Source organism: Papio anubis, chromosome 1 (genome assembly GCF_008728515.1).
Source record: "Papio anubis isolate 15944 chromosome 1, Panubis1.0, whole genome shotgun sequence".
Taxonomy (NCBI): Eukaryota; Metazoa; Chordata; class Mammalia; order Primates; family Cercopithecidae; genus Papio; species Papio anubis.
In genome coordinates, this window is record NC_044976.1 from 193,691,113 (window position 1) to 193,709,768 (window position 18,656).

General features: G+C 50.6%; 1 protein-coding gene across 4 annotated transcripts in view; it reads left to right on the forward strand.

Annotated features, from left to right (window-relative positions):
* The window catches only part of CD247 (CD247 molecule), an 88,129-nt gene extending 71,044 nt beyond the window's left edge, over nucleotides 1–17,085 (forward strand). The window contains exons 1-8 of one of the 4 annotated variants that reach the window (XM_009193127.4): nucleotides 6,646–7,083; nucleotides 7,299–7,402; nucleotides 8,667–8,723; nucleotides 9,417–9,497; nucleotides 12,640–12,675; nucleotides 13,699–13,755; nucleotides 14,672–14,713; nucleotides 15,969–17,085. In XM_009193127.4, coding sequence (XP_009191391.1) covers nucleotides 6,969–7,083; nucleotides 7,299–7,402; nucleotides 8,667–8,723; nucleotides 9,417–9,497; nucleotides 12,640–12,675; nucleotides 13,699–13,755; nucleotides 14,672–14,713; nucleotides 15,969–16,034 — 558 coding nt within the window. In that variant the 5' untranslated portion in view covers nucleotides 6,646–6,968 and the 3' untranslated portion in view covers nucleotides 16,035–17,085. 4 annotated transcript variants of the gene reach the window in all.
* The last annotated feature ends 1,571 nt before the right edge of the window (nucleotides 17,086–18,656 follow it).

An 18,656-nucleotide genomic window follows, 5' to 3' on the forward strand; every position in this document is an offset into this window, starting at 1 on the left:
ACCCCCGCCCCCCCATAGCTGCTGCCACTGCCTTCCTAAGAACAGTGACTTCCTGTTTTCTAAGTTCTTACCCTGCAATGTCATCACCAGTTGTGCCTGAGCCTGGGGGTGGAGCTGGGCAGCAGCAGGACTCAGGACTCAAAGTTGGGGGGGGGTCAAAGGAAGGAAGGTTGGGGAGTAGAAAGCTGGCCACTCCTACTTGGATCATGAGATACTGTGATTCATATTGATTCCATTAGTACCTACCGACTGAGCGCTTAGCAGGTACCAAGCCCTTCCATTTGAGTGTCACACACCCTGGGAGGTCGCTGTGATTACTCAGTGATCACACAGTAGCAACGCCAGGACTTGGATTGCAGTTGTCTCCTTCGTAGGATTTATTCTTACCTGTCGGGCTTCCTACCAACAAGCGGGATGGGGGTGAGGTTTGAAAGACTGCCCAATAGAAATGGGAGGATCTGTGTGATTTGCGCTTCTGAAGGCAGAACTAGGTTCAAAGTTTTTTTTAACTCTGAAAATTAGAGCTCTCCACCAGTGATTGCTGGGTGCTGAGCTTCCTGTCACCAGAGATATTCAAGCGGAGGCCAGAAGTGCTACCAAAGAAGAAGCTCCTGGAAGACGTGGGAGGTCCTCTGTATGAGAGGACCCCCAGAGGCACTGGGATAAGAGAAGGGACTTTGCATCAGATGCACTCAGAAAATCTCTAGCTGTGTGACCTATTTGAGCCGGAATGTCATTATCTGCAAAATAGAATTGGTAATAATTCTGCCCGTATTGTGCAAGGTTGGTCTGAGGATTAAGCCGGATCATGCAAGTGCAAAGAGCTCTCTAACCTGTATGCTTCGTGCATGCGTTACATCATTATCTTTTTGTGAAGTGAGGAGTTCTCAGAAAGTCTACACACTACTGAGCTCCTACTGTGTGCCAGGCACTTTGTATATACCCATTATCTGTTTTGTTTTGTTTTGTTTTTGTTGTTTTTTTTTTGAGACGGAGTCTCACTCTGTTGCCCAGGCTGGAGTGTAGAGGTGGGATCTCCGCTCACTGCAAGCTCCACCTCCTGGGTTCAAGCCATTCTCCTGCCTCAGCCTCCCAAGTCGCTGGGACTACTGGCACCCGCCATCACGCCCGGCTAATTTTTTTTTTTTTTTTTTGTATTTTTAGTAGAGACAGGGTTTCACCGTGTTAGCCAGGATGGTCTCCTGATCTCATGATCCGCCTGCCTTGGCCTTCCAAAGTGCTGGGATTACAGGCATGAGCCACTACGCCCGGTCCCCATTATCTGTTTTTATCTTCACACAGTCCTGAAGAGTGGGTATCCCCATCTTGAGCTGGGAAACCTGGCCAGGTTCTGTCCCTAACTTTGGCATGATGGGGTGGGAGGTCAGAGGGCCGTCCCCTGCTGCCACTGCTTGTATCTGCAGAGCCTCTCAGCATGTGCCACTGTGCAGGGCACCCCACAAACTTTACCTTATTGCTCCGCACCCATGAAGTCGGTCTTATCAAAGCCCTTTTGCAGACAGGAGAACTGAAGCACAGAGAGGTTAAGAAAGCTGTTCCAAAACAAGCCAATAATGGGGCAGATTCCACATTTGAGTCTTAGAGTCTTTCTGACTCGAAGGCTTATGTTCTTTGCTCTTCTCTAAGCCTGTGATGTGCTGGTGAGGAGGGGAAACGAGCAAATGAAACTATATGGCACCATCTGCGCTTGCCAGAGCCAGTGGTGGGGGGAGGACTTGAAGTGAAACGTTTACAAGCCGTTGTGACTAAGTGTCAAAAGTGGGCAAAATGGCAAGGGCTGTGAATTCAGAGGTAGGTGGAAACTCTGGGTCCTGTGCCCACAGGTCAGGTGCATCGAAGGCATAAGGCTAAGAGAAGTACCTGGAGTCAAGAGACCCAGGAATTCCCTTCCAGCTTTGCCACTAACCTGCAGGTGTCCTTGGTGAAGTTGCTTCATTTCTCTGATCTCAGTTTATCCACCTGTGAATTGGGCCCAATAATAGCCCCCTGTTTGTCTCCTGGCACTCATAAGAATCAAACTCCATCAGACACAGGAAGTCAGTTTAAAAGTAGAAATTAGGGTTCGAATGAGAAGAATCCTTATTAGTTGGATGTGAGGGAGTCCTGCAGATGCCCAGCTCCGAAACAGGATTTGCTGGAGAAGGAGGTTGACTGGAGGGGAAGAGGGCACCAGTGTGTATTTGCAGCCTCAGGGTATGGCAGGATCAGGTTGATTAAGGCCTGATCCCTGTTAGCAGAAGTTCACAGTCTGGCTCAGAGACAACACAGTTCAAGTAAATCTCACCCAGAGAAACCAGATTCTGTAAGGATAGGTGTGTCTCCCCCAGGGTGCACTCTGGGGCCCCAGAATCTTCCTGTTAATGGTCAGTGCCATGAGACTTCCTGAACTCAGGGCTTTTATGAAGATGACAAAAGGCTATAAAGGGATGGTGAGGCTCACTGTCACTAATTAGACTCACAACACTTAGATACAATGACCCATATGCCTAGATACTCTGTGATCCTCTTTGGCTGCCCCCAGCCTCCTCTGAGCATCTCACATGGCCTATTCCTGGTATCTTGCTACAGGGCAAGAAGGTTCCAGCTTCTTGTGCATGGGCTTAAAGTAGAAATCATGGCAATAACAATAGGTGGCATAATGGAATACATACTCTTACGGGGTCCTTCGCCCCATAAGAATTATTTTATTTGAACTTCACCCCATAAGAAATATCGTATTTGGCCAGGCACGGTGGCTCATGCCTGTAATCTCAGCACTTTGGGAGGCCGAGGGGGGTGGATCACTTGAGTTCAGGAGTTTGAGACCAGCCTGGCCAACATGGCGAAACCCCGTCTCTGCTAAAATTATAAAAATTAGCAGGGTGTGGTGGTGCATGCCTGTAATCCCAGCCACTCGGGAGGCTGAGGCAGGAGAATCACTTGAACCCGGGAGGCAGTGGTTGCAGTGAGCTGAGGTCATGCCATTGCACTCCAGCCTGGGCAACAGAGTGAGACTACATCTCAAAAAAAAAAAAGTATCATAATTAACCCTCACCACCATCTAACGAGACAGGTTGTATTGTTATCCCCATTTTACAGATGAGAAAACCAAGGCTTAGAGAAGTTCCATAATACACAGTTCGGAAGTACAGTGTATAAGAAAGACCAAAGCTTTAATTTTGTTCCTTCTATCTGTTTAACAGAAATTTACGTTTGTTGTAGGGTGTAGCTGCATTTCTACGGGCTTCCCTCTCACATGCTCTGGCCGCTGTAATGATGCAGGTCTGAATCTCAATCCATTCATGGCCATGCAATGAAGTCCCCATGCTCAGGTTCCACTCCAGGCCACTTAAGTCAGAGCCTCAGGGGAGAGGGCAGTGGATTGAGAGTCTGTGTGAGAACTCTCTGTCAGTCTCTGGGGCTCCTTTCAAATGCTGAGGTTCTCCTGGGTGCTGTAAATCTTGGGTAGGGATCAGGAACATGAAATAAAACAGCTTCTCCACTTGTACAGAAAAGTAGCTACCATGTAAAACCCAAAACCTCCTAGGAAGCAGCTGCTGGTCCCTTTGGGATGGAATTGGTAGAAAGATGAAGAAGCCGCAGGAGGGCGTGCAGGGAAGAAGCCAGGACCAAGAATAGAGTGGCGATGCGGTGCCTTTGAGCTGGCATCCTGCAAAACTGTCTGCTGTCCAGGGAAGCCCCTGCACCTCGTATGTGGCCTCAAGAGCTAAGCCTTAAGCCCTATGAAGGTAGGGACTCAGAAGACTCGACCCAAATATCAGACATCATTGTCTTTTGATTCTCATCACAACCCTTAAGGTAGATATGATTACCCTCCATTTAATAGATGAGGTAATTGAGGCCCAGAGAGGGGAGTTACTTGTCCAAGACCACACAGCTAGTAAGTGACAGAGGAAGTACTCGAACCCACCTGCACGCAATCCAGAGTTCATTCCATTTCAATAGTTCCCCACACGAGCAGATGCCCAATGAATATTTAATTAATCGCATAACTGAATCGGGTCCTGCATCCCTGCATGGAGCTTTCTGGGCCATGACTGTCTTCCTCAGGCCCATCTCTCCCAGCACAGGCATAGTGGGACTGACGAGAGGAGGGTCCGACACAGGGAATTATATTGGGGTTGATATCCCCTCCTCCACCCAACCACACACAGCACACTTGTCATCAGTCATAAAACTATGCAGAAAAGAAGGAAGGAAGGAAGGAAGGAAGGAAGGAAGGAAGGAAGGAAGGAAGGAAGGAAGGAAGGAAGGAAGGAACGAACAAAGGAAGGAAGGAAGGAAGGAAGGAAGGAAGGAAGGAAACTTGTTCATATTACTTATCTCAGGGAGGTGCCCAATCCTCCTGCCCCTCTACAGTGCTGAGTCTGCACAACACAAAGAAATATTTCTTATGTGTGCTAAATTTACTGTCCAGTAATTTTTCTGTCCTCATTTTCTGTGACAAGCAGCTGAGTGATTTTCTCCTGGCTTTTCTTCCGAGTCTCAACCAGTCCCATAAATCGCCACAGTTATCTCCTCTGCAGTCCTAACAGCAAAAAGTCACCCCAGCTTTGGTGGCCTTCATGGGGGCTGGCTTGTCCCCCAGAGGCCTTTAGATCCTCCCTAGGTCAGTGAGGACTTCCAGCAATACCTTGGGGTCAGAGGGCAGGCACACCTGGGGCTGGGCCTGGCATCTTCCTCATCACTGAAGCTCAGCCCTGAAACATTCCATGATATCGAGTGATTGTCTACCCTGTGCCCTGCACTCTGATGCCGGGGCTGGAGGAAGAGGCAACAATGAAGATGCAGCCATTGGTCTCAGGTGCTGGCAGCCTAGATGGAGGGGCATCTGAGTCCTGAGGAGTTGGGTCTGTAGAGCACTTTGGGAGATATCGGCTCTTGAACCGACATCCTCTCACTTTTTCCTCAGGGGTTCAGGTGGTGGGACAGTCTGATTTCAACAGGTGTTGAGTGGAGGGGTAGAACACAGGCCTGGAAGAGGATCTAGCTCAACAGGCAAGGGGGTAGAAAAATATGGGTGTGTTCAAGGAAGAATGGGGTATAAAAGACAGGAGCAGAGGGACAGGGTGGCACAAAGCTGTAATCTTTTCAGGCCTGGACTTGTTATGGCAGAGCCCTAACATGGCTGGACAAAGAGCTTGGACTCTCATCCGAGTGGCTGGGTCTCTGGGCAGGGTCTGTGGGAAGTTTGCAGAGATCAGCTGCCTGGGGGCAAGAGGGGTCCTGAATTAGGGTTGGAGTCAAAAGCTTGGGGACAGAGGGATTCAGGGTGGTGGGGGTGGGAACACTGGCGGTTGCCTTTGAATCATCTGCTTCCATAGTTCGTCGGGAGGCCAAAATGTTGCTGGTATGGAGGGGCAGGCAGGACTGGCCCAGGGGCAGGAAGGGGGAGAGAGCTGCTAGGGGTCAGTCCTGGGCTGCCTGTCACTGTGTGCTCTGAACCGGAATCCTCGGTGCATCTGTCAGAGGGTGGGTGGCAGGAGGATCTGACGATGATTACATTTAAGGCAGTGTCTGCAGAAATGTTAGTTTCCACCTGTTCAACTGAGAGGCAGCTGACAGAGCATACATAACCTGCCCCAAATCACACAGCCAGAAAGAATGACAGTACTCCCACATATGGCCTCCACTCCCTCTGCCCGCATCTGGTCCAAAGGCCACCAGAGGGCGCCCAGGCCTTGGGAGACAGACACTGGCTGGGCTGGCCTGGGACCTCTGCTCTAGTTAGGAGGCACCGGTGGAGTGAGATGGATACCACGCCCTGTTTTACAGATTGAGTTGCTGCACATTTACCTAGTAGGAAGTATGGTCAGACTAAAATCCAAGTCTCCTCATTCACAGGGCTGTGATGTTTCTAATAAAACCGCTAACTTTTTTTTTTCTTTCTTTTTCTTTTTTTCTTTTTTTTTTTTTTTGAGACGGAGCCTCACTCTGTGTGCTAGGCTGAAGTGCAGTGGCATGATCTCGGCTCACTGCAACCTCCGCCTTCCAGGTTCCAGCGATTCTCCTGCCTCAGCCTCCAGAGTGGCTGTGATTACAGGTGCCTGCCACCACACCCAGCTAATTTTTGTATTTTTAGTAGAGACAGGGTTTCACCACGTTGACCATGCTGGACTTGAACTCCTGACCTCAAGTGATCCATCCGTGTCGGCTTCCCAAAGTGCTTGGATTACACGCGTGAGCCACAGCACCTGGCCCCAAAATGCAAACTTTTAGTTAACCAAGAGTGTATACTGTATCTGCATTCTTCAGCCCATTGTACTCCAGTGGCAGTGCCAACTAAAAGTGCATTAACTACAGCTTGACAAAGGTTAATATGGCACTAGGAGTTAGGGGCCCCTGGGAAATTTGCAGTGGGAGAGGCTAACACAGAAGAGACCTTTGAGCGGCATTTTGTAGGATGCATCAAATGTTACTGAATAGTAGGGTTTCAGGGAGAGAAATGGAGGGAACATCAAGAGGGAACAGTGCATGCAAGGCACAGGGCAAATAGTTCGGAAGAGCAAGGCATGTCCTGGGAATGCGGTGTGTGTAGTGGGAGGAGGGGAGACAGGGAAGGCTGAGGCCATGGAGCTGGGACTGGGGGGCAGGGAGATGCTGGGCCTAGGTGGGGAGGGGCACCAAAGGTACCTCTGTCTGTTGCCCGTGAAACCCTTCAGGGCACAGGGAAGGGAAGCTGAGCACCAGATCCCACTGTCCTGGGTGGGAGAGTGCCTGGTACTGAGGAGGTAGGGAGTGTGGGGAGAGTTAACCCAGATTCTTGCTGTCCTAGTTAACTGTTAGATATTGAAATGATCTCATCTGACCATCATTTGACCTGTTGTCTCCCATGGGTAGGCCTCAGAGCCACACACCTCAGGCCAGGAGTACCATTCATCCAGATGTGAACACCTTCCAGAGGCTTCCAGAGGCTTCCAGAGTTCTTGGTTCACACAGGCGCTAACATGGCTGGGCTTCTGCAGCTGAGGCAGGAGCTCTGTGCACAGAGAACAGCCTCATCTGCCTGCCTTGTTTCCACCTCCCCTCCCCCATATTGCTCCAGGCTATTTGGCCCCACAGGTGCCACATCTACCATTGGTGCCAATAGGTTTTCCAGGAACTGACTGAGGTGGGAGGGAGGGAGGGGGTTGTGATCAGGCTGAAGCATGGGGATTGGATATAGTCTCCGTGTCATGATTTCGTTGGTCACAGTCAGTCCTAGTGCCACCCTGGGATGATGGGGATGTGTTCTGGTCACCTTGGGCCTGGCTGACCAGCTTTATCTCTTGGCACAGAGGCACAGAGCTTCGGCCTGCTGGATCCCAAACTCTGCTACCTGCTGGATGGAATCCTCTTCATCTATGGCGTCATTCTCACTGCCCTGTTCCTGAGAGTGAAGGTGGGCACCACTGGGCTTTGGGAGGAGGGCACAGGGTCCTCCACTTGACGGATGTTCAGAAGGGCCTTGGTCTTGCAAAGTCTCAAGCTTGGGTGGTGCCTGGGGCTTGGTATCCAGGAGCAAAGCAGGGACCAGCCAAGTGTGTGCCTTGAGTGGGCTGAGGAAGAGGTGGCAGTGTCTGGCTGAGATGGACAGGGTGGGAGGGAGAGCCTGGTGCTAGGCGCCTCCATGACAAGCTGTACAAATGTGCGCACATCAGAGTATCCCAGGGAAGGCGATGCTGCTGGCGACAAAGGGGCTTACACTTAGGCAGAGGTCCTGCTGTCCAAGTGTGAATGAAGGCCATGTTAGCTTTTCTCTTGAAAAGGCTCTTTCCTCACCTGTAGTGGGAGAGCGGACAGAGCCTGGGTTTTCACTTGGTGCCTTGCAGACCCTGGATTTCTTTGTGGGTCTGGTCATGGTGTGGGCAGAGGGCGGAAGAATTTAGGAGTAAAGGGGAGGATCCAGTCCCAGTCATCACTTCGGTGCTCCCCCAACCCATTTCTTGTTTGAATTTTGGACTTTGGCATAGTATTTTATTTGAAAAACCAAATCTTACTGAGTTTCTTGTTTTAAGTTTGAAAATGCTGCCCTAGATGATTTCTAAGGTTGTTTCCAATGCTCTAGATCTGTAAGACATTGCAGTTTCTCCCGCCTGAAGTGGCATGAAGTGAAGCAAGAGTGAGCCTATGTCAGCTTCCAACAGATGCTCGGGACACTAAGCGAACGCTAGGCTTCCTGGACACCAGTGCAGCCGGGCGATGACTGAGGGCTGGGCGAGTGATGCACATACAGCACCCTGCCCCCGGGGTCAAGATAGGAGGCGGGACCTTGACCAGCCACCATTCACCCTGGATTGTCGTCAGAGTCCCCGGAGGAAGGGGACCCTAGAGAATACACATGTGCCCGGGGGCGCAGACCAAGAACCTTACACCTCTGCGCACGCACGCGCGAGGCGCTAGCCCGGGAAGAATAAACGCCAGCGGGTCCTGGGCCAGCATGATGGATGCACGTGTCACAGGCGGGAGGAAAGACAGTTGGGCTCAGAAAAAGGGGCTGCCACGCCCCGGCCCCTGCAAGGGCTCAGCCCCAGGAGGCAGGGCACGCATTATTAGTTGCCAAGGAGCGGAGTAGGGCTGTCCCTCAGGTCACCGCGCGCCCTGGCACCCCGGCAGTCCTGCGCGCCCTCGCGGAGCAGTAACGTGCTTTGCTCTCTGTGTTGCAGTTCAGCAGGAGCGCAGACGCCCCCGCGTACCAGCAGGGCCAGAACCAGCTCTATAACGTAAGTCAGTCTCGCCCCAGACCCTCCGGAAAGGAAGGGCAGTCCCCTCCTCGGACGTAGGGAACATGCCCGCCAGAGTCTCGGGTTTAAGTCTGGTCCCCAGCTATCACCTCTGCGACCCGGCTGCAACTTGTTTAACCTCAGTTGTCTAACCCGTAAATCAGGCGTAGTAATTGTACCTGTCTCAAAGGGCGCCATAAAGATTACATGCTTTAATGGCTTGATGCGTGGAAAGAGCTTAGTATAGTGCCTGCCATTAGTGAGCCCCCAAGCCATCAGCAATTTGCAAAGTCTAGAGACAGGTAGAGAAGGCGTGTATTAGAATCTTCCCAGAGGAGGGGAAAGCGATTTCACACTCCCTGTGCAATGGGACTGTGGTAGAATTGACTACCACCTCTGAGCCCCAGCTTCTCTATTTGCTCACAAGAATGTTGTTCCTTATCCCGTTGGACTGATCGGCATATAGTTCTTGGTGACCTTTGGGGATCCCATCCACCGTCATCTTAATGTGTGTTCTCTGAGAGGTCCTCTGGGATGATGGTCTCCAGATAGACCAGTTACCATCCCCTCCCCAGCCCCTGCCCCTCTTTTTGTGAGCCACCCCAGAGAGGGAAACCATACTCTCCAGACCAGCTGGCCCCATCCTTCTGAGGTTCCTCTGTCCTGTGTCTGACACTTTCTTGTCTGTTGTAGGAGCTCAATCTAGGACGAAGAGAGGAGTACGATGTTTTGGACAAGAGACGCGGCCGGGACCCTGAGATGGGGGGAAAGCCGGTAGGGGTTCCTCTATCTTCCTGTGTGTTCCTGCATGTGTGGTGGGGTTCAGCCCAGGCTACAGGGGAGGGTTCCTCAGCTCACTCTGCAACCAGACTCGACCCTCACGTGTGGGCCCGGGACAAGAGAAGAGATGGAGACCCACTCGCTGCCGCAACCTGTTCCTTCCTCCTTGGCTCCATTCTGCATCTCAAGGGGCCACATCCCTGGAAGTGGTACCCACTGCTCATGTCTAAGCTCTACCCATTTCCCCTCAAACTGCTCCTTGGCCATCCTGAGATGCACACATGGTGGCACCATCTGCCCCAAGAGGACAGACCTGGTGAAGAGGTCCATACAGGAAGGGCCCAAGACCACTGGATAACCCACGTATAGTTGGGGTATGGTCCCTGGGGGGCTCTGATCTTTTGGCTTTGTAGACACTATACCCTGTGGGTAGGGGAGCGGCTGGATGAGACCACAGTAAGGTAGGGTCCTCTTTGTTTTTTCTCCTTCATTCTGATTTCCTTCCTTCCTTATTTCCTTCCTTCCTTCCTTCCTTCCTTCCTTCCTTCCTTCCTTCCTTCTTTCCTTCCTTCCTCTGTCTTTCTCTTTCTATTTGTTTTATATTGACAAATTATAGTTCTACATATTTATGGGGTACGAAGTATTGTTATGATTTTTGAATATCATGTGAAATGATTAAATTAAGCTAATTAACATATTTATCACTTCAAATATTTAACTTTTTTGTGATGAGAACATTAGCAATTTACTCTTAGAGATATTAAAATGTATAATACTCACGTATTAGCTATATTCAGCATGTTGTGCTGCTGATCTAAAAATAAATTACTCTTCCTATCTAATTGAGGCTTTGTACCCTGTGACTATCATCTCCCCATTCCCCATCCCCCCATTCCCCAGCTTCTGGTAAACATCATGCTACTTATCCATGCTTCTGTGAGTTAAACTGTTTTAGATTCCACATATAGGTGAGAACATGCAGTGTTTGTCTTTCTGTGCCTGGCTGATTTCACTTAGCATAATGGTCTCTAGATCCATCCATGTTAGAGTGAATGACAGAATTTCTTCCTTTTTAAAAGCTGAATAGTATTCTATTGTGTGTATGTTCCACAGTCTCTTTATCTGTTCATTCTTTGACGGACACTTAGGTTGATTCTGTAACTTGGTTATTGTTTTTTTTTGTTTGTTTTTTGTTTTTTTTGACGGCGTTTCACTTTTGTTGCCCAGGCTGTAGTGCAATGGCGCAATCTTAGTTCACCACAACCTCCACCTCCTGGGTTCAAGCAATTCTGCCTCAGCCTCCCGAGTAGCTGGGATTACAGGCATGCACCACCACGCTTGACTAATTTTGTAGTTTTTTAGTAGAGATGGGTTGCTCCATGTTGGTCAGGCTGGTATTGAACTTTCGACCTCAAGTGATCCACCCGCCTCAGCCAACCAAAGTGCTGGGATTCCAGGTGTGAGCCACCACACCTGGCCTTGTTTATTGTTAATAGTGCTACAATCAACATGGGAGTATAGACATTTCTTCAACAAACAGACTTCAAATCTTTTGGGTCAATACTCAGAAGTGTGATTGTTGGGTCATATGGTAGTTCTATTTTTAGATTTTGAGGAGCCTCAATGCTGTTTTCCATAATGGTTGTATTAATTTTCATTTTCATCAAGAGTGTTCAAGGGTTTCCTTTTCTCTCTATCATCATCAACTATTGTTGTCTTTTGTCTTTTTGGTAATACCCATCTTAACAGGTATGAGGTGATCTCATTGTGGTTTTACCTTTTATCTCCCTAATGGTTAGTGATGTTAAGCATTTTTTCATGGATCTCTTACCCATTTTTATGTCTTCTTTTGAGAAATGTCTATTTACCTATGATTTATTATTAATACGAAGTTTTACAGTTTCAGGTCTTGTGTTTAAGTCTTTAATCCATTTTGAGTTGATTTTTGTATATGGTGTGAGGTAAGGTCCAATTTCATTCTTTTGCATGTGGATATCCAGTTTTTCCCATACCGTTTATTGAAGAGACCATTCATTTCCCACTGTATATTCTTGGCATCTTTTGCTAATTGCTCGGCTGGGACCTATGTTACTATATTGAATAGAAGTAGTGAGTGTGAGCATCTTTGTCTTGTTTCAGATCTTAGAAGAAAGAGAGGAAAGGCTTCAGCTTTTCCCTGCTGAGTGTGGTGTTAGCTGTGGATTGATCGTATGTGGCCTTTATTGTGTGGAGGCGCATTCCTTCTATATCTAATTTGTTGAGAGTTTTTAGCATGAAAGGAAGTTAAATTTTGTCAAATGCTTTTCCTGCATCTAGTGAGATGATCATGATTTTTGTTCTTCATTCTGTTAATGTGGTGTATCATGTTTATTGATTTCATTTGTTGAACCATCCTTGCATCCCAGGGATAAATCCCACTTGACTACAGTGAATGATCCTTTTAATGTGTTGTTAAATTTGGATTGTTAGGGTCCTCTTAAGAGCAGGTCTCAGGACAAAGGCCAGGACTGTCTTGGTGGAAGGGCAGTGCTGCCAGATGCTGACAGTGATCACACCTGTCCATCTAGCCCCTGTCCAGGCTAAGCCCTGTGCTGGTTGTGTTGTTGCTAGAGTGAATGGGCAGTAGAAAGGCTGTTGATTTCATACCTCTCCTCACCCCCACTATCCAAGCTTATCTTGCCTCCTCTCCTCTTGTCTGGACTAGGAGGGTGTGGGGAGGGCACCTCTCAGTAGGACCTCACTACCAGTGGCTGGCCCTGCTCCAAATGATGGTATGTGACACCTTATGTCTTCAGTCAAAAGTCCCACTTGTCAGCTTGTGATGTGTGTGGTGTTCTGTCTGCAAAAGGACAATCTGCAGGCGTCCCCATGGCCTGCCCTGGGCAATGCTAGGGTTGGGTGGGCCCCTCTGGGAGAGCAAAGTGTATATCCAACTGCAGGTAACCAAGTATGAGCCATGTAGTGCTGTGAGGGCCCCAGCAGTGGCCTAGGCAAGGCTTGGGTAGCACAGGGAGGAGAGAGGCAGAGGGCAGAGCCCCAGGGAGCTGCGGTCAGCGGGCAGGATGGAGTTTGCTGTAATTTCATGGCTTGGGTTTGTGTTTCTCTCCCTCTAACGTCTTCCCTTTGTCTTTCCTAGCAGAGAAGGAAGAACCCTCAGGAAGGCCTGTACAATGTGAGTAGAGGAGACCTCACATTTGACTTTGGAAAGTTGGAGGAAGGACTGGAGGAGGGCTCCAGAGGAAGGGCTGGAGGAAGGGCTGGAGGAGAGGCTGGAGGCCGGAGGAGGAGGGATCCGGAGGAAGGGCTGGAGGAAGGGCTGGAGGAGGAGGGCTCCGGAGGAAGGGCTGGAGGAAGGGCTGGAGGAGGGCTCTGGAGGAAGGCAGTTGCTCCACACTCTGGTCTTTGTCCAGACCTTCCCTTCTTGGGTCGAGTAATGTCTCACCTGCTTGCGGCCTGCAGGAGCACCTGCTTCTAGGAGGCCTCCTTAGCTAAAAAGTGCCGAGTAATCTCCCTTCCCTCCCTCCCCGACCGCTTCTGCTGGATTTCCCAGGTCGATCAGCCTGGGGTGTAGGGAGACACAGCAAGGTCAAGCTAGGCAAGGACAAGGTGGCTGGCCCCTTCGAGGGGCTCCTGTTCTGAGTGCTGAAGTCTTCTGAGTGTCCGCCCTTATAGGAAAGTCAACCTCACACTCCTGGGTGTGACCCTGAACCCTGATTGTCGATCTGGGTTGCCATGCAGGACACCCTTGCTGGTGGCAGCCTCCTGTTAGGGAGATGCCTGCCCACTCCTCCCGCGGGGAGGGAGGGTTGATCCACAGCCCGTTTGTCTGTGTAAAGAGACAACTTGCTCAGATAAATGATTCTGGGGCTCCAGGTGAGCCCTTGTTTTGCCCAGTCTCCATGTCTTTGTCTAGAGCTCCACATCCTATCTTTTTGAGCCTAACTTAGCTCCTCAGCTCAGTGCAGAGAGCTGACAGCTCAGAGGAGACTCCAAAGGGCTGAGGACAAGGTGGGTAGGCTGGAGCTGGTTGTGGGCAGAGAAGTTTGTGTGCATAAAGTTTGGAGCCTTGATTGTGGGAGCCCTCCCTCCCTGCCACTGCTGCCAACTTGGGGATCAGGAAGCTTCCTCTTGTAGGGGAGCCTGCTGCTTTCTGCATTAGTTGGTAAAAATCAGTGTTCCATGCCCTGTTCTGCAGGCACTGCAGAAAGATAAGATGGCGGAGGCCTACAGTGAGATTGGGATGAAAGGCGAGGTGAGTGTTGCTGTTTCTTAATTCCCAAGGGAGTTCCTCGTGGCCCTCCAGACATGCCTGCTGCAGGCCCCCTTTCCCATCCACTTCTCATCCCAGCGGCAAACGCCCATGTGGTGGCCATCAGAGGTGAAGGCGAACCTGGCAGTCACCCAGTCGGGCACAACATAAGAACTAAGGAAGGGCTGATGCTCTTTCAGGACTGAAAACCAAATCTAGATTCTATGACAGCCTAAGCTTTGCAAGAGCAGGTCCATTTTAATAATAGAAAGCATCGAGTGCTTAATATGTGCTGCCATATTCAGTGCGCAGGACCACAGGTCCCAGGGCAACATGAAAATGTGGGACCCTCTTGTTCATCAACAATTAAGGATTTCAAAATGGTGAGAGTGAAGCATTGACCCCTTCCAAGCAGGGGTTCTCTGTAGTTTTATTTAATTCCCACAACAACCCAATGAGAAACATGTGCCCTGCGAGGCACAAGGAGGCAGAAGACCTTACCCGAGGTCTCCTCGCTGGTAAAGAGGGGCGTGTGAGTGAACTGACTATGCCAGAGCTCATAACTGCTCAAAACAGCTGGTTGTCAGTGAGCAAAAATGACTAGCCAAGAACTTTAAGAGCTGAAGGGAAGTCCATTTATCCAAGCAGTGGGCAGCACAGGTCCTGTGGGCCCCGGACCTCAGGAATCTGATGTCTGTGAGGACCTGACTGGGGTGGAGCAAACCCAAGCCCCATCGTGGCCAGGCCTCACCTCACTCTGCAGAGATGAGGGTCTGAGGATCCTTCTGTCTCAGGGACAGGGGTGCTGCTGGGAGACAGTTACCTCTGACTTCCTGGGTACCTTGGAAGGGGCCCTTGAGCAGAAATGCCACTACTGACTGCCTGACTTTCTAATCCTTTTCTCATTTCACTCCCAAAGAACCAGCGCCGGAGGGGCAAGGGGCACGATGGCCTTTACCAGGTAGGAGCTGCCGGCGTCCCTTCTGCGGAAGGGGCACCACCTGACAAGGGGCAAGATCAAGGCCCCCACATTTTGTCTGCTGGTGGGCAACAGCTGGGCAGGGCAAGCCCAGGGCACCCATTTAGGCCAGCGGCAATGCCACTGCCAATAAGTCCCTAGAGCACAGCTGGGACTCAGCCATTCAAGTGAATTACTTGGCTCCAACCATGCCTTGCTTGGCCATGGCAGATAGAGCAGCAGCTGTCCAGAGGGTATGCGGCCTCCCCGCAGGTGCAGATGGAGGCAAAGGACCACACGAGTGATTATCCTGCCTCTTTGGGTTCTTGCAGAACCCTCACTCTGTGTCATTTCCTTAGGCCTTGTAAGATGAGAGGTTGGCTGGGAAGACTGAAGGAAAAAAAGCTAAGAAAAATGGCAGCTTCAAAAAGAAAATGTTATGTAGTTAGGTGCCTGGTTTTTGCAAATCAGTGCAGGCAATTATGTAAACTAAGCACAGTCTACTTCTCTCAAATACGATCCCCAGCAGGTTGTCATTTCTCTCCTTCTGGCTCCCATGGGCTGTTCACAGCTCACTCTTCTGACTCCAGTGTCAGCCCAGCTTGCCTGAGTTGAGTGATATCAAAATGGCCCCAGAAACTTACCTGTGTGTGGCTGCTGTTGATCCGTCTCCTTCCTGGCCCCCGGACCAGGGGGACACGCATTCCAGCAGGTTTGGGGCCAGCCTTGTGGGCCTGTTCCTGACCAAGAAAATACTAGAATCACTGGGCCTGGGAGGGAGGCTCGCAGAGGGCTGAGGCCAAGGAGTCCCTCTTCTCCCTGTGACAAGTCCAGGGAGACAAGTCCTTTGGGCCCAGGTATCAGGGACAGCAGATTCTCTGGAGCAGGCCTGGGCCCTTCCCCCTGATTCCTGCCCAGTATGGGAGGTGGGAGACTCCTTTCTCTTAGGTCCAACAGGAAGTTGGCGGTGCCCAAGCACTGTAAGGCACAGCATTTGAGGAGCTGAGAAGAGGGGTGAGAATTTAGCTAGAAAGGAGTTGCTGCAGGGACGTTCCCGGCAGGGCACAGAACCCATCTACCAACGAAGCTGTTGCAGCCAAGGCTCCCGCCCGTGGGGTCAGGGGGATTTTTCCTGGGCCTCTGGAGGCTGCGTGGGTGGTCACGGGGCTGTGCTGCAGAGACACCTGTTGGCCTCCGGGTTGGCTCCTGCCCACACAGGTTACTGACCCACTTTTGTTTTCTGATTTGCTTTCACCAGGGGCTCAGTACAGCCACCAAGGACACCTACGACGCCCTTCACATGCAGACCCTGCCCCCTCGCTAACAGCCAGGGGACTTCACCACTCACAGGCCAGACCTGCAGACGCCCAGATTATGAGACACAGGATAAAGCATTTACAACCCGGTTCACTCATCTTCTCAGCCACTGAAGTATTCCCTTTTATGTACAGGATGCTTTGGTCATATTTAGCTCCAAACCGTCACACACAGACTGTTGTCCCTGCACTTTTTAAGGGAGTGTGCCCCCAGGGCTTATGGCCCTGGCCTTGGGCCCTCTGGTTTGCCAGTGGTGTAGGTAGACCTGTCTCCTGGCGGTTCCTCGTTCTCCCTGGGAGGCTGGCACGCTGCCTCTCACAGCTGAGTTGTTGAGTCTGTTTTGTAAAGTCCCCAGAGAAAGCGCAGATGCTAGCACATGCCCTAATGTCTGTATCCTTCTGTCAGTGTCTGAGTGGCTTCACTCCTGCTGTAAATTTGGCTTCTGTTGTCACCTTCACCTCCTTTCAAGGTAACTGTACTGGGCCATGTTGCGCCTCCCTGGTGAGAGGGCTGGGCAGAGGGGCAGATGGAAAGGAGCCTAGGCCAGGTGCACCCAGGGAGCTGCATGGGCATGGGAAGGTGGGCGGGCAGGGCAGGGTCCGCCAGGGCCTGCGAGGGTAGCGGGAGCCTCCCTGCCTTGGGCCTCTGTGCCGCACCATTGAACTGTACCACGTGCTATGGGGGCCAGAAGATGAACAGACTGACCTTGATGAGCTGCGCACAAAATGGCATAAAAAACAGTGTGGTTACATGTGTGAATAAAGTGCCAGGGAGCAAGAGGAGGCCCTTGATTCACCTCACACTTCCAGTGAATGACAAAAATCATCATTGTGAAGGCCTCGCAGGAAGACCCAACACATGGGACCTGTAACTGCCCAGCGGACAGTGGCAGGACAGGAAAAACCCCAGTCAATGTACGAGGACACTGCTGTGTCATTACAGGCCACAGGCCATGGATGGAAAGGGCTCTCTGCTCTGCTTTTTTTCTACTGTTTTAATTTATACTGGCATGCTAAAGCCTTCCTATTTTGCATAATAAATGCTTCAGTGAAAATGCAGCTTTATTCTAAGCTTTATTTCAGCAGTCAGGCTACTAATGGCAATTCAGCCATCAGTAAATCAGCAGGTTGCCTTTGAGGGAGGAGGGGAGCAGAACTGCTGATTCTCAGGAGAGAACAGGACAGTTCCTGGGAACCAGCACATGAGCGCAGGTGCATCCTGCGGCCCGGAATGCCGCCCATGTGGGTGGTGTCGCACAGGGCAAGTGGGCCGGGCGTCCAGGCTGGGTGCCTGTGCCTTAGAGAGAGTGGGCCTCGGTGCAATAAGATGTGCCAGGATGGCCCCAGAACCAGAGAGGGCTATGGGAAAGGAGCCCTGCAGCATGGCACCAGCTTGTCGGGTGCAGGAAAACAAGCACGAGAGACCGGCCTGGCACTCAGGCATTGGAATAGGCAGTGTGTGAGCAGAAGGTGTCCGGAAGTTATGCACAGCAGCTGACACCACAGTGCAGAATGTCTCAGTGCACAGGGTTTGAGGGAGGGATGGAGGACAACAAGTCTTTTAGGTGTTTCCCTCAACAAAAGGTGGCCCCGTTCCTAGCAGTATTTCCTCTAACTGCAGTGGCTGTATCTAAGGCCCCAATTCAACAAGCCCACCAACTCATATTGTGTGAAGACTGAAATCTGTACCTTGACTTTTTCAAAAAAGAAATCCAAGACCATGACTGTTAAACGTCCCTGAAAATTTGGGATTCCAACAGGAGCCAAGCATATCATCGCTAGGCATATTTAACAAATCACAGGCAACTCATAAAGAGAAGCCATTGGATTTGTAACAGCCTCAGGGGAATTCTGCTACTCACTGGGCTTTTAAAACTGAAGTCTGGTTCATCTATTAGTGAAAGAGAGTGCCACTCACACCGAGGGCTTGTGCTACACCAAGTTTCAAGGTCAGCTGACTTATACATACAGGCTTTGTGACCTGGATGGCTGGTTTGAAAAAAGTGAGTTGACCCAATTCTGTCAAGAATGTGTCTCAGTCTAGGCATGGTGGCTCATGCCTGTAATCCCAGCACTTTGTGAGGCTGAGGAAGGAGGAACCTTTGAGCCCGGGAGTTTGAGACCAGCCTCAGCAACACAGGAGAACCCTGTCTCTAGAAAAAAATACAGTCGGGCATGGTGGCATGTGCATGTGTTCCTCACTACTCAGGATGCTGAAGCTACAGGATCGCTTGAGCCCAGGAGGTCAAGGCTGCAGTGAGCCGAAATCTAGACTGGGTAACAGAGGGAGACCCTATCTCAAAAAAAAAAAAAAAATATATATATATATATACACACACACACACACATATATACACACACACAAATATTTTTAATAACATATGTCTAAAGAGGCAAGGAGAAAAGCTGGCACTGGGCAGTGAGCTATGGTGCTACAACGAACCTGGGGTGGGGGCCATATGAGGCTACATGCAAGGTAACCACACAAACAGCAAGCTGGGGGAGAACTGAGATGTGCTCACAGAAGCAGGGCTGAGAAACCAGTTTCTGAGAGAGCAAAGCCCTGAATCCGATGGGAGAGTGGCTAGCCCTGGAACTGCCAGGCTTCCTGCCCTTCCTGAGGTCTGGCA